The 12,229-nt window shown below is 53.4% G+C and overlaps 1 protein-coding gene across 1 annotated transcript in view; it reads right to left on the minus strand.

The window, feature by feature from the left end:
- LOC124975789 (phosphatidylinositol 3,4,5-trisphosphate-dependent Rac exchanger 1 protein-like) overlaps window positions 1-12,229 on the minus strand; it is a gene marked incomplete at both ends in the record, with an annotated part of 58,479 nt that overhangs the window by 15,628 nt on the left and 30,622 nt on the right. Inside the window, 9 exon segments of the mRNA XM_047538328.1 lie at window positions 1,221-1,288; window positions 1,459-1,558; window positions 2,755-2,927; window positions 3,780-3,846; window positions 4,979-5,093; window positions 5,186-5,329; window positions 6,991-7,089; window positions 10,377-10,490; window positions 11,358-11,399. Coding sequence (XP_047394284.1) covers window positions 1,221-1,288; window positions 1,459-1,558; window positions 2,755-2,927; window positions 3,780-3,846; window positions 4,979-5,093; window positions 5,186-5,329; window positions 6,991-7,089; window positions 10,377-10,490; window positions 11,358-11,399 — 922 coding nt within the window.

The raw sequence follows: 12,229 nt of genomic DNA on the forward strand, positions 1-12,229 counted from the left end.
GGCTTCCAAAGAGCCAGCTCACGCAGAGTGGGCGGTCCGGATCTGCGCTGTGCATCTGCCTGTCCAGCCCCGCCTGCCTCAACAGCCTGAGAACTAGGCATGTGCAAAAAGTAAGGCAGCCTCGGAAGTCCCCACCTGGCTCTGCCCACTGTGGACTCTCCATGTGTGTCTGAGTACTAAACCACATGAGGTGTGCTTCAGGGAATGAAGGTGACCAGGGGAAGAGATCTCTCCAGAGCAAAGTGCTGTCTCCAGCCCTCCTGCCCTTGTCTGGGCACTGGAAACCACATGGTCACTGCGTGTTCTGTAGAGAGTTGCTACAGAGGTCCTGGGGATGCAGATGTCTCCATGTCCCTGCTGTGACCCAGGGATGGAATCTCACTGCTGGGTCTGCAGCAGGACATGAGGGGTCATGGCTGTGGAGGCAGGAGTGCCAGTCATAGGCCACCACCCAGGGGAAAGCAGAACCTCCAGGTGACTCAGGTTGGAGTTGGACCTTGGTTCAGAACCCAGCTCTGACATCTCCTAGCTGTGTGAGCTTGGACAAGGTACTTAACTTTTCTGGGCCTGAGCACTCCCACCTGCCAACTGGGGATAACAGCAGAACCTTGCTCACAGCACTCCTATTTGGGTCAAATGGGCCCCCATGGGTTGAGAGATGGGCCCAGGGTCTGGGGCAGGGAAACCACAAAAAAAAAAATTAGAAAAAGAGGCTGAGAGAGCATGTGTGAGACTCTCAAGGTACAAACAAGGTTTGCAAGGGGTTCTGCAAGTGCAGCCTGGTCCTGACCCAGTGCTGGGGCCACAGGAGATGTGTCCAATTGGGAAGCAGCCGAAGGGTGTGCAGGAATGCCACACTACTTTTGCATACCCAAAGGGTGTACAGGAATGTCGTACTACTTTTGCGTACTTGAACTACTTCAAAATAAAACATTACTTAAAGCTTACAGGCAGATTTTGATGAGTAACAGGGCATGTGTGGAAAATGAAGACTGGTTGAAATGAGCCCAGATCCCAGGGCTGCAGAGTGGCTGAACACCAAAGGGAGACACACCGTGGCTCACCTCAGGGCCTGCAGGTGCCCTTGTGAGGGTACAGATTGGACCAGGCTTGGTGCTCCAAAAGCAGAGTCCTCAAAAGCAGAGCAGGGCCTGGGGCAGCACCAGGAGTCTGCCAGTGTCGATGGTCCCCTGGAGGAGGAGGGGCAGGGGACCACTCACCATGGTGCACCCTGGGGCATATGATCCTTGACTGAGAAGTTTTTGGCCATAATCTCCACTCTGGAGTCCTGGAAGGAAAGAGCTGTCAGGCCTGGGGGCCCTGGAGGAGCTCGGGACATGTAGGAACAACTGGCTGAGGGGTGTGGTGCTCTAGAAGCTGGGCTGAGGGTGCCCAGTCCCACATGACCTCACCCCATAGAGGGTGCATGCAGCTGCCCTCAGTCCAGCCTGGCCTCACCTGCTTTTGCATGTCTGTGGCCTGCATCATTCACTTGGGCATCAGCCCATGGCTCTGTGCCAGGATAGCTACCTGCTCCAGGGACACACTCAGGATTCTCCTGTGTGAGGGTGGAGAGGGCATGGGACAGCAGCCACCACCACCAGGCCTCACTTCCCCTCTACAACTGTGCAGGACACACACACTGCATCCACTCCGTGCTGACCTTACCCACCTATCTGTTCCCCCCTATCAGCTCCTCCCAGCAGCCTCCACCCCTAGGCCTGTCCCTGCGGGAGTCTGCACCCAGGGCAGCAGCACAGCCAGGCAGGGCCCTGCTCTCTGTCAGTTGAATGGGGCAACTCCCGAGGCCTGGACCCTGCTCAGTGGCCCTGGCATAGCCCCATGGCTCGGGCTGTTAGAACCTGGCTCTGCGCCAGGCCTGGGGCTCGAAGCCACACTGCACCCTTCTCCCTGTGGCCCTGACAGATAAGTCAACCTCTGGGCTCCCGAGTCTCCCTGGCTAGAGTCAGGACTGGAGTAGCACTGACAGGGGACCAGAAAGAGACTGTCCCATGCACTGTGGGATGCTGAGCACAAGCACCCACCAACTAGATGCCACAGCCCCTGGCTGTAATGACCACAAATGTCTCCATACACAGCCAACATTCCCTGGGGAGCAAAAATGCCCCTGGCTGACAACCTCTTGAATAGACCCTTCTGCGCCAGCCCACAGCAGCGGACACAAGGCTGGGGGCACAGACACCACAGTGCCTGGGAGGCAGGAGCCTGCCCACCACTCGAGGAGACATGACTGGATGCCTGTCCCCCAGACCCATCAGTGCCAGGTACCAGTCCACTGGGCATGACAGAGAACAGAGGCCTTGCCCTCACAGGAGGCCTGCACCAGGGTGGCAGAGCCTGTTGGATCCCCATGAATAAGTGGCATGTGAGGTAAGCATAACTATGCATGTCCAGGAAGGGCTCCCAGGAAAGGAGCTCTCTTTCCCTGGGGCCAGCAGCCAGGCAGAGGACAGAGGAGGAGTGTCCAGGGAGGCCAGAGGCAGTTCTGCCCTGCAGGTGAGCCATCCCCCTTGCAGCAGGGATGGAGGCTCTGAGATCAGTCTCCCTCACACCTTCCAGCTCAGGAACCAGGAAGTCCACAGCCCTCCCACCTGCTGACTGTCACAGATGACCCCATTTCACAGATGACCTAGGGTCCAGAGAGGGGATGCCCTGTCCAGGTCCACAAGCCAGGAGGTCCAGGACATCTGTGCAGCCTTCCCACCTCCTGTCCCAGGTGCTGGCGTGGCCCACTTCTGCATGCCCGTGCTGCACATGGCCATCTGGCAGGCCCCCAGGTGGTAGCAGAGCTCAGAGGAGACAGGGAGAAGACTAGCGCCCAAGCTCCTGCTGGTGCCAGGCTTGGAGTGCATGAAGGACTTCACGAGGTGGCAGAGCTCATCTAGGGCATTGATGGGGCAGATCAGCTACATGCATGGGAAATAAACATGGGATGTTTGGGTGCAGCCGAGGGTAAGTTCTCTTTCATGACTCCTGCTCAAGAGCAATCTGTGGCTCCCCACTACACTGCAGTTGGTGCTTGATGTTCACTGTGTATTTCAGTTCTTGCCTTCTGGACTGCTCTCTTCACCTGCCCAGTGTGTCCCTGACTAAGCACAAACAGGTCATGCCCTCCAAACCCTTACGAGGAGGAGCCCTATCCTGCCCCTGCTTCCTCAACAACGTGTGGAGGTTAAGGTGGTGGCTCCTCCTTCCTGTGCCCTGTGAGATCCTGCCGGCCACATTAGAGTTCCAAAGCACATGCCCACAACCTTTCTTACAGCAGCCAAAGCCCCAAGACCAGCACACCAGCCCAGGGTGAGGCCCGCCTCACCCTGGAAGGCCACGGTACACTGAGCAGCAGAAACCAAGGTCAGTGGGGCCCAAGGGACAGCCACGACCAGCACAGGCCAAGCACAGAGAGTGGAAAGAAGCCCCAAAGCAGATCTCATGTCTCTCCACTTCTCAAAAAAGCTGGAAGCCTCGGTTTCTATGAGATCTTTCAATTTCTAAGGGCTAGTAAAAATGTGAAGGGAGAAAACAGAGCAGGGCCTGACCATGCCTGACATGGGTCCGCGGCTGCCTGGAGGGGCCCCAGCCCCAGAGAAACCTGCGATGACCACGGTGCATGGGAGAGAAAGAGGCCTCAGTGAGCATGAACCACCTCTTGGACTCCCTGGCCTACAGGGCATGGCCAGCAGGGGTGTCTGGAGGAAACCCTGCCAGTGGAGTCATGACCCTGGTAGCCCGCCTGGCCAAGCCTCGGGCTGCGGACACACCTGGTCGATCTTCATGGCAGTGGTGCTGGCATCCATGGGCAGGTTCAACGGCTCCAGGTAAAACATCCTGAGGGAGAAAGATGGGCTGAAGGGGGCTCCACCCCATCTCCCAGATGGTCAGTCTGGCCTCCAAGCTCCAGGTAGAATCTAAGGCAGCCTGACATCCCTGTTCAGCTCTACACCCAGCCTGCTTCTCCTCTCCTCCTTGGAGCCCTGTCCCCACCTGGTGCTGGACACTGCTCTGTGCACACTGGCTCCAAGTCTGTCCCACTCCACCACAGGGGTTGGCTGACTGTAAAGTCCCAGCTCTGGGAACCAGGCAGTCTCAGGGACACTGCTCAGCTGGGCTGTGGAATGCAGTGCAGGCCACAGACAGGTGGATAGCAGCAAGCTGCCCTCGTGCTGATAACTCTTTATTCACAGCACGAGTGGGCTGGTCTTGTCGGTTCCTGTCCCAGAAGAGGATAGACTCCCACACATGGGGACAGTGTGTGTCCCACATAAGGTCCCAATCAACCCATTCTGAATGAACCAGTGAAAAACTAGAGCCTGTATTTAAAACACTCCACAAACAGCACAGAAAGAGACTTATGGACTAGTCCATCCAGAAGGGTGCCAAGATGTTCTGGTCTAGCAAATGGACAGAAGCATCAGTCTCCCATTTCCAAATGCAAAACCAGGCTCAGAGAGGGTAAAGTCCCTCTCAACCACCTTTTGTCACTGAGGCAGGACTCAGGAGGGTCTGTGGCCAAGCTGCTGGGGAAGTGGAAACTACTCCCCTGGACCTATGGTTCCCCCTGGCAAAATCTGTTCCTTTCACTTCTCGCTGCATGGGTTGTCAATGGGATGAGGCCCAGGGCACTACATCCCTTTCTCAAGGCCCAAGATGCCCAGGGCCACAATCTCAGCTCCTGCCCCCATGCACAGTGCACCAGCAGCTTGGCTTAGCAGAAAGGACCTGCTTTGAAGCCAGACTGTTGGCCATGTGACCTTGGTCATGCTGTGTATGCTTCTGGGCCTCAGCTTCCCCATCTATAGAATGGGTCAGCATGACCCACTGAGCACACTGCCATCAGACTCTCATGCAGACAAGGTGCTCCAGAATGAGCGTCTGGCCCACTCCTCATGCTGATGGTTTACCTGCCATCTGCTGTGGTGGCTTTCTGAATCCTGCCCCTGACGTAGGACCAAGTATACACCTGAGCTTGTGGTAATACTGCTGGACATTCTCCAGGGACTGGGCATTGATCTCCTGCTGCAAATCCTCTGCTACCTGTCTGACTGGAGGAGGAAGCCCTTCCACATTCTCCAGAGCTGTAGAGGAAGAGGAGAGAGGGCAGTGCTAGGTCCCGAGGGCCCGGTGGCCTTGACTTGGCCCCTGTAGTCCCCCCCAGCCTGCAGCTAACCTTTAGTGAAAAGCACAGTGTGTGGTTGGAGGCTGGCCCTGTTCTCCTGGCGGGAGGGCAGCTTGGAGAAGTGGTAGCCATTGAAGTAGAAGACCACCTTCAGTGCCTGCTGACTGCCCTCTATGTGGTAGAAGACATTGGTGTCTGCAGGGGACAAGGAGGCAAGGGCCTCAGACCCCCACCCCCTCTGCCACAGCAGCTTTAGGGCTCCCTTCTCCAGGTGCCAGAGTGGCACCCTAGCACCTACCTGCTCTCCTCACTCCAGAGGGATAGCCTCAGACCTCCCTGCCCTCCAATCCTACTCCAGAGAGATAGCCTCAGAACCCCTCTCCCCAGCCTCAGGATGGCACCCTGGGACTTCCATGTCCACTAATGTCAGAGTAGCATCCTGTGACCACATGTTCCCTCCAGACTAGAGGGGCAGCCTCAGACTTCCCGTCCCACATGGGTAGCCTCAGACAGCCCCACACTCTGCAGAGCAGCCTGTGACCTCCCTCTTGGATGACTTCAACAGGTGCTGTTCTTGGCCCTGACACTGACTACCCAGCAGGGGAGTCAGCAGTGTGTCATCAGAGCCCCACCACAGCGCTCTGGTCACCCCTTGGGTGGCTCAGGGTCCCACCTAGAAAAAGCTGCCCTAAAACAACACCTGCATCTTATTCACCCCATGAGGAAGAGCTTAAGGCAGGGAGGGCAAAATATGGCAATCAGAGGCCCTGCTACACCCTACAGGCATCGCTAGCTGATCGGGGTTCTCCTAAGCCCAGTCCAGCACCAGACAGGCAGTCACTGGCAGTCAGCTCAAACTGGCCCCCAGAAGCTGACCCACATGCAGCAGTCTGCATTTGTGGCAGGGCCACATGGCCCCAAGGAGGTAAAAGTTGGTCTTTGAGGGAGGGCAGACCTCACAGAGTCAGACACACAGCACACGGACAAAAAGGCTGTGGCAGTGCTGCAATTTCAAGGGGGTATGGCAGCGAGGAAAAGGGTTCTCATGGGCTTTTCATGGAGTAAAATGAAAGAAAGGGAAATGCTGATCTAGAGCGTGGCCCTCAGCCTTGTGAGCGCTGCAGTTGTGGGGATGGCTTGTGACATGGACACCCCAGTTCAACTCTAGTTTCTGAGGTAGGAGGTCTGGGGTGGGTTCTGAGAATCAACCTTTCTGACAAGTTCCCAGGACCCACATACAGCAGCAGAGCTCTGGAAGCAAGCACAGGGTTCTCAGCCTCAGCTGGAGGTCACCTGGACAGTTACACAGGGACCCCAGGACACAGGGACCTTGTGCCCAGGCCACACACCACAGCAGCTAGCAACTGGGATCTGCATCTGGGATGCCCCCAGCTGACTCCAGGTGAGACTCACAAGGAGGGCAGGACTGTGTCTGTAATCCCTCCACTGTGTCCCCGAGTACTGAGTGCTCACTGTTACAGATGTGTGCTTGGCATGTGGTGGGTAGTGGGTGGTCAGATGAATGGGGAGGCAGGACAAAGGGAGACAGAAAGGACTAAGGAATGTCAGTCAATTATGCCATAATCCTTAATCTGAATTCTTTGCTCCAAAGAAGGACAACTCCAGGGTTGCATTTTAATGAGAACTGCTGTGGACCTCTTTTAAGACCTGATGAAGACAGCTGGGTTGATGGGAGAGAACCCCTCTTTTTCCAATTTGGATCATGAGGCTTGATGTACTCGGTTAAGGTTCACCTTGGGCAGCTGACCTGCACACAGGGGGAGACCAAGGTCCCAAGTGGCCCCTTTGGCCTCAGCGTGCCAACTCCCACAGTGTTGGTGGTAGTAATCACTCACTGGCCACACAGTTTTCGTCCAGTTGCTTAAAGGAGAAGGTGACACTGTCCAGCTCTGACAGGGTCACCCAGATGTCCTCCAGCATGGCCCATTCTCCTTCTGCAAGAAGACATTGCATATTTTTGGAACCTTTGTCTAGTATGAGAAAATTGTATTTATTTGGGTTTGTGTCCATGTCCTCTATTCTGTACCATTGATCTACCTGTCTATTTTGGTACCAATACCATGCCGTTTTTGCTACTATTGCTTTGTAGTAGAGTTGAAGATCTGGTATTGCAATACCCCCTGCTTCGCTCTTGCTACTGAGGATTGCTTTAGCTATTCTAGGTTTTTTATTCTTCCAGATGAATTTCATAATTGCTTGCTCTATTTCTGCAAGGTACATCATTGGGATTTTAATTGGAATTGCATTGACTCTGTATAGCACTTTAGGTAGTATAGCCATTTTGACAATATTAATTCTGCCTATCCAGGAACATGGGAGATCTTTCCATCTTCTAAGGTTTTCTTTAATTTCTTTCTTTAGTGTTCTGTAGTTCTCATTGTAGGAGTCTTAGCCTCTTCAACAAATGGTGCTGAGAAAACTGGAAAACCATATGCAATAGAATGAAATTAAACCCCTATCTCTAACCCTACACAAAACTCAACTCAAAATGGATCAAGGACCTCGGAATCAGACCAGAGACCCTGCATCTTATAGAAGAAAAAGTAGGTTCAAATCTTCAACTTGTTGGCTTAGGATCAGACTTCCTTAACAGGACTCTCATAGCACAAGAAATAAAAGCAAGAATCAACAACTGGGATAGATTCAAACTAAAAAGCTTTCTCTCAGCAAAGGAAACTATCAGAAATGTGAAGAGAGAGCCTACGGAGTGGGAGAATATCTTTGCCAACCATACCTCAGATAGAGCGCTAATTTCCAGAATCTATAAAGAACTCAAAAAACTCTACATGAAGAATACAAATAATCCAATCAACAAATGGGCTAAGGAAATGAACAGACACTTCACAGAAGAAGATGTACAAGTAATCACCAGATATATGAAAAAATGTTCAACATCCCTAGTAATAAGGGAAATGCAAATCAAAACTACCCTAAGATTTCATCTCACCCCAATTAGAATGGCGATTATCAGGAATACAAGCAAAAATAGGTGTTGGCGAGGATGTGGTGAAAAAGGAACACTCATACATTGCTGGTGGGGTTGCTAATTAGTGCAGCCACTCTGGAAAGCAGTGTGGAGATTCCTCAGAAAGCTTGGAATGGAAACACCATTTGACCCAGCTATCCCACTCCTTGGCCTATACCCAAAGGACTTAAAATCAGCATACTACAGAGATACAGCCACATCAATGTTCATTGCTGCTCAATTCACCATAGCCAGATTGTGGAACCAACCTAGATGCCCTTCAGCTGATGAATGGATAAAGAAACTGTGGCATATTTATACAATGGAATATTACTCCACAATGAAGAATGATAAAATTATGGCATTTGTAGGCAAATGGATGAAATTGGAGAATATCATGCTAAGTGAGATAAGTCAATCTCAAAAAACTAAAGGACAAATGATCTCACTGATAAGTGGATGAGGACATATAATGGGGGGTGGGAGGGGTTAGCATTAGGTTTAGGGTTAGGGATAAGGCGAGCGGTAAGAATGAAGGAAAGAAGGACTGTATAGAGGGAAAAGAGGGGTGGGAGTGGTGGGGGGGAAGGGAAAAAAATAAACATCATTGCCCTATGTAAACGTATGATTTCACAAATGGTATGCCTTGACTCTATGTACAAATAGGGAAACAACATGTATCCCATTTGTATACAATTAAAAAAAAAAAAAGAAGAAGACAGAGTGGAGGGATCTCAGATGCCACCTACCCCAGACTTTCAACTTATGGTGCTGGGATCTGAATCTAGGCATGGGGCTACACTGGGGCCTCTTGAGCACCAGATCCAGGTGTGGTCTGTGGGCAAAATCATGGCTCGCCTGACAGTTTGCCCTGTGCCCCCCATGGGTCAGAACTCACCTCTGCTCTGATTTGTTGAGTGACCTGGTAAAGCCACCTCCTCTCTACCTGGACAATGGTTACTGACTTAACCATTCCCAACCACCTCCTGTGCTCCTCCAGGACACCACAACATCTGATTTCTCTTTCCCCTCACCCATAGACAAATAAGGCCAAGCCCTGACAGGTGGACCATGCTCCACATACCCTCCAACTTCCCAGCCACCCCCCAAAGGGGCATTGTCCACATCCCAGAAGGTCCTCACACCTCCTCCTCCTCCTCCCCCATACAACCCAACTCTCCCTGAGCTGTTGCATTTTGAAATAGAGTCCAAATCCCATTTCTCACCCTCCCCAAGGCTGTAAGCCTCCTCTGGCCCAGAATAAAGCCCCAGGCCTACAGACAGGACCTGCGAACTCTCCTCCCAATGTCCTCACTGCTCCCAGGGTACACTGTCTCCGCTGGTGACCTGAGAACATGTCACTCCCTCTGCCCTGCACTGTTCTTCTGACCATCCACCTGACTAGCTCAAATGTCACCACTTCAACATGACCAGCTCTGACCCTGTGTTCCCAAGCAACTCCATGCACAACCTTCCACATTTCCTGCTGTCTCCCCTCCCTCCTCCATCCTTTCTTCTTAGTTTCCCCAGCTGGAAGGTGAGCTGCAGACCCCAAGAGTCAGCACCCGGCACCTCCTGACATCAGAGACCAAGTGGACAGGGCAGTCTCTGGCTCTGAGAATACACTGAGGACTGGTGTTCCCACTGCCTTTTGGGTCTAGGGAGAGCAGACCACTAGCCAGCAGAGCACATATGTGTGGATTTGGCCAACAGAGGGCATTCCAAGGCCACAATTCCCACCTACCAGTCAGTGGCGGGGCCTGACCAGCACAGAGCCAACCTGCAGGACAGGTATTTGTCCTGGGGACTGTGGTAGGACACTAAGCAGTGTCCCTGACCTCTGCACATCAGATGCCAGTAACACTACTCCCGGATCCCTCAGTTGCCAAAACTAAAAATATCTCCAGCTGTGGCCAGTGTCCCCTGCCTAGTTTGAGCACCACTGGTCTATGACTCTTCGTCTGTTTCTCTCCCACCAGGAGATAAGATCTCCAAGTACAGGGGCTGCTTTGATCACTGGTAGACCCCAGTGACCTAACAGCAGTACACAGTAGGTGCTCAGTTAATAACTGTTGTTTGAACAGACTAGGCCATGGGTGCCAGCTGGGAGGGACACTGGCAGAGGGGCCTCCCACCCACCTGGCCCACTCACCACCATGGCCATTGCACGAAGGACTGGGAGTGCATCAGGACCCTAGTGGCCGTCACCAACTCCATCCACTTGTGGCTGGTGTCGACTGCTCTCCTCATACTCACCATTGTTTTTGTAGCCATAACTGAGGGCCTCAAGCACATGCTCAGAGAAGGTGCACATGGTGGCCACGAGGGCCTGGCAGAAGATGGCATACCTGTGCAGCTGCACCTCAGCATCTCTGGTGGGAACAGGCCGCTAGGCGGTGCTGGAAGCAAGATGGCCAGGCCCCCTGCAGACCCCATGGGGCAAACTGGCCAAAGTTCACTTGAGGCCAAAAGCAAGGTCCACAAAACTCCCCTCCATAACCAAGCCAAGTGACCCCAATCCCGGACCCAAGCATCTGCCCAAGGGGTGGGCCTGTGGGTTCCCTGTAGTACCCCCGTACCCCTCACACTCTCTGGGGTGAAGTAGTTCTTGGCCTGGTGTTCTGTATGCCTGTGGTACTGCTCTGCCACCGAGTGTCACCCTTGAAGAACTGTTCCCTCCCCTTGCCCCCCTGCTCTTGCCAGCCCCACCCTGCCCTTGCAGGCTCCCCCCCACCCACTTAAGGTACCTAGGTACTAGGGACTCATCTGCTGGAAGAAATTACTCACAACTTCTGGACACTGAGTGCAGGGGTCTATTTTGACCTGGACCCTCCCTTGACTGAAAATTTCTGGGAAGAAGATAGGGACACCAGTCGTCTCCCAGGTTCCCCCACCCCACCTACAGTCCTGGCTCCACTATCTACTGTGGCTGGAGTCCTACTGATAAAGACCCTCCCCCACCCTTCATTCTCCATCCTGTGTCCTTGTCAACGGTCACCCAGGTAGCAGGTGGCCCAAGACAGGGCTCCCAGCTCCAGGGTCCTGAGACTTCTCCTTTGGACATGAGGTTCAAGTCATTCCTGGAGGGGCAGGAGGCCAAAATATTGCTTTTCCCAGTTCGGGTCCTGATGGACCAAGGACAAGTCACCTTGGCCACAGAAGAGGCCTCCTGGACTGTGCTCATGGATGACCACAGCCAGGATGGCCTCGCTGGTACACCTGGGCACATGCACTCACCTGTGCATTTCAGCAAGGCCAGGAGCAGATGGTTCTTCCCATCTGGAAGGAGGGGTACAAGAGGGAGGGCAATAAGTAGAACTTGCCCAGCCCATGTGCCTGACCCTCACAGGAGAACAGTTCTAAGGGTGCACTCTGTTGGTTTTTACCGAAGGCTAGTGCAGGTCCCCATCCAGCAGGGACAACAACCAGCACTTCCGTCTCTAGAGTCAGAGCCCCTACAGACATGTACACACATACACACACATTTGTGATACACCCACTCACATCAGCAGACCTTGAGTGTACACAAGTGCACACACATGCTCAAGCTTTCATGTCCTGGAATGCACGGCTGCCCTGGGGAGAAGGCCCTCACTCCTCAGGCTGCCAACCAGGTGCTTCTCCTTCAAAGGTGCCCTGGGGCCAGAAAAGCCTTCGAAGGAAAGTCTGAATGGCCTCCATGTTGCTTGAGGTACTGTCTTTCCTAGGCCAGAGGGAGGCCCGGCCATGTGTGGTGACAGCCAGAGCAGATAACTTACTGAGGGCATGCCCTCATCAGGCAGGCACTAAGTGCTAATGGGTACAGAATGGTTTATCCTCATGACTTCACAGTGCTGGAAGGAGTCCTGGGGATGCACATGGGCAGACATGGAAGCTGGAGAAGTCAAGGGTGTGCCGAGGTCAGATGACCAAATGTGCATGGCTTGGCTAGCCCTCTGGTTACAAATCCCATAACCTTTACCAATCACAGTTTTGTAAACAGGACAGTTCAGGGTCAACAGAGATTCCAGCTCAGAGGCAGCTACTCCCTGGGGGTTACCTCCAGCTCTCCTACTCCAATGTCCCCTGGCCTGGGTACTTCCAACCCAGGACACCTAGACTCAAATGAC

This window comes from Sciurus carolinensis, unplaced genomic scaffold (assembly GCF_902686445.1).
Source record: "Sciurus carolinensis unplaced genomic scaffold, mSciCar1.2, whole genome shotgun sequence".
NCBI lineage: Eukaryota > Metazoa > Chordata > Mammalia > Rodentia > Sciuridae > Sciurus > Sciurus carolinensis.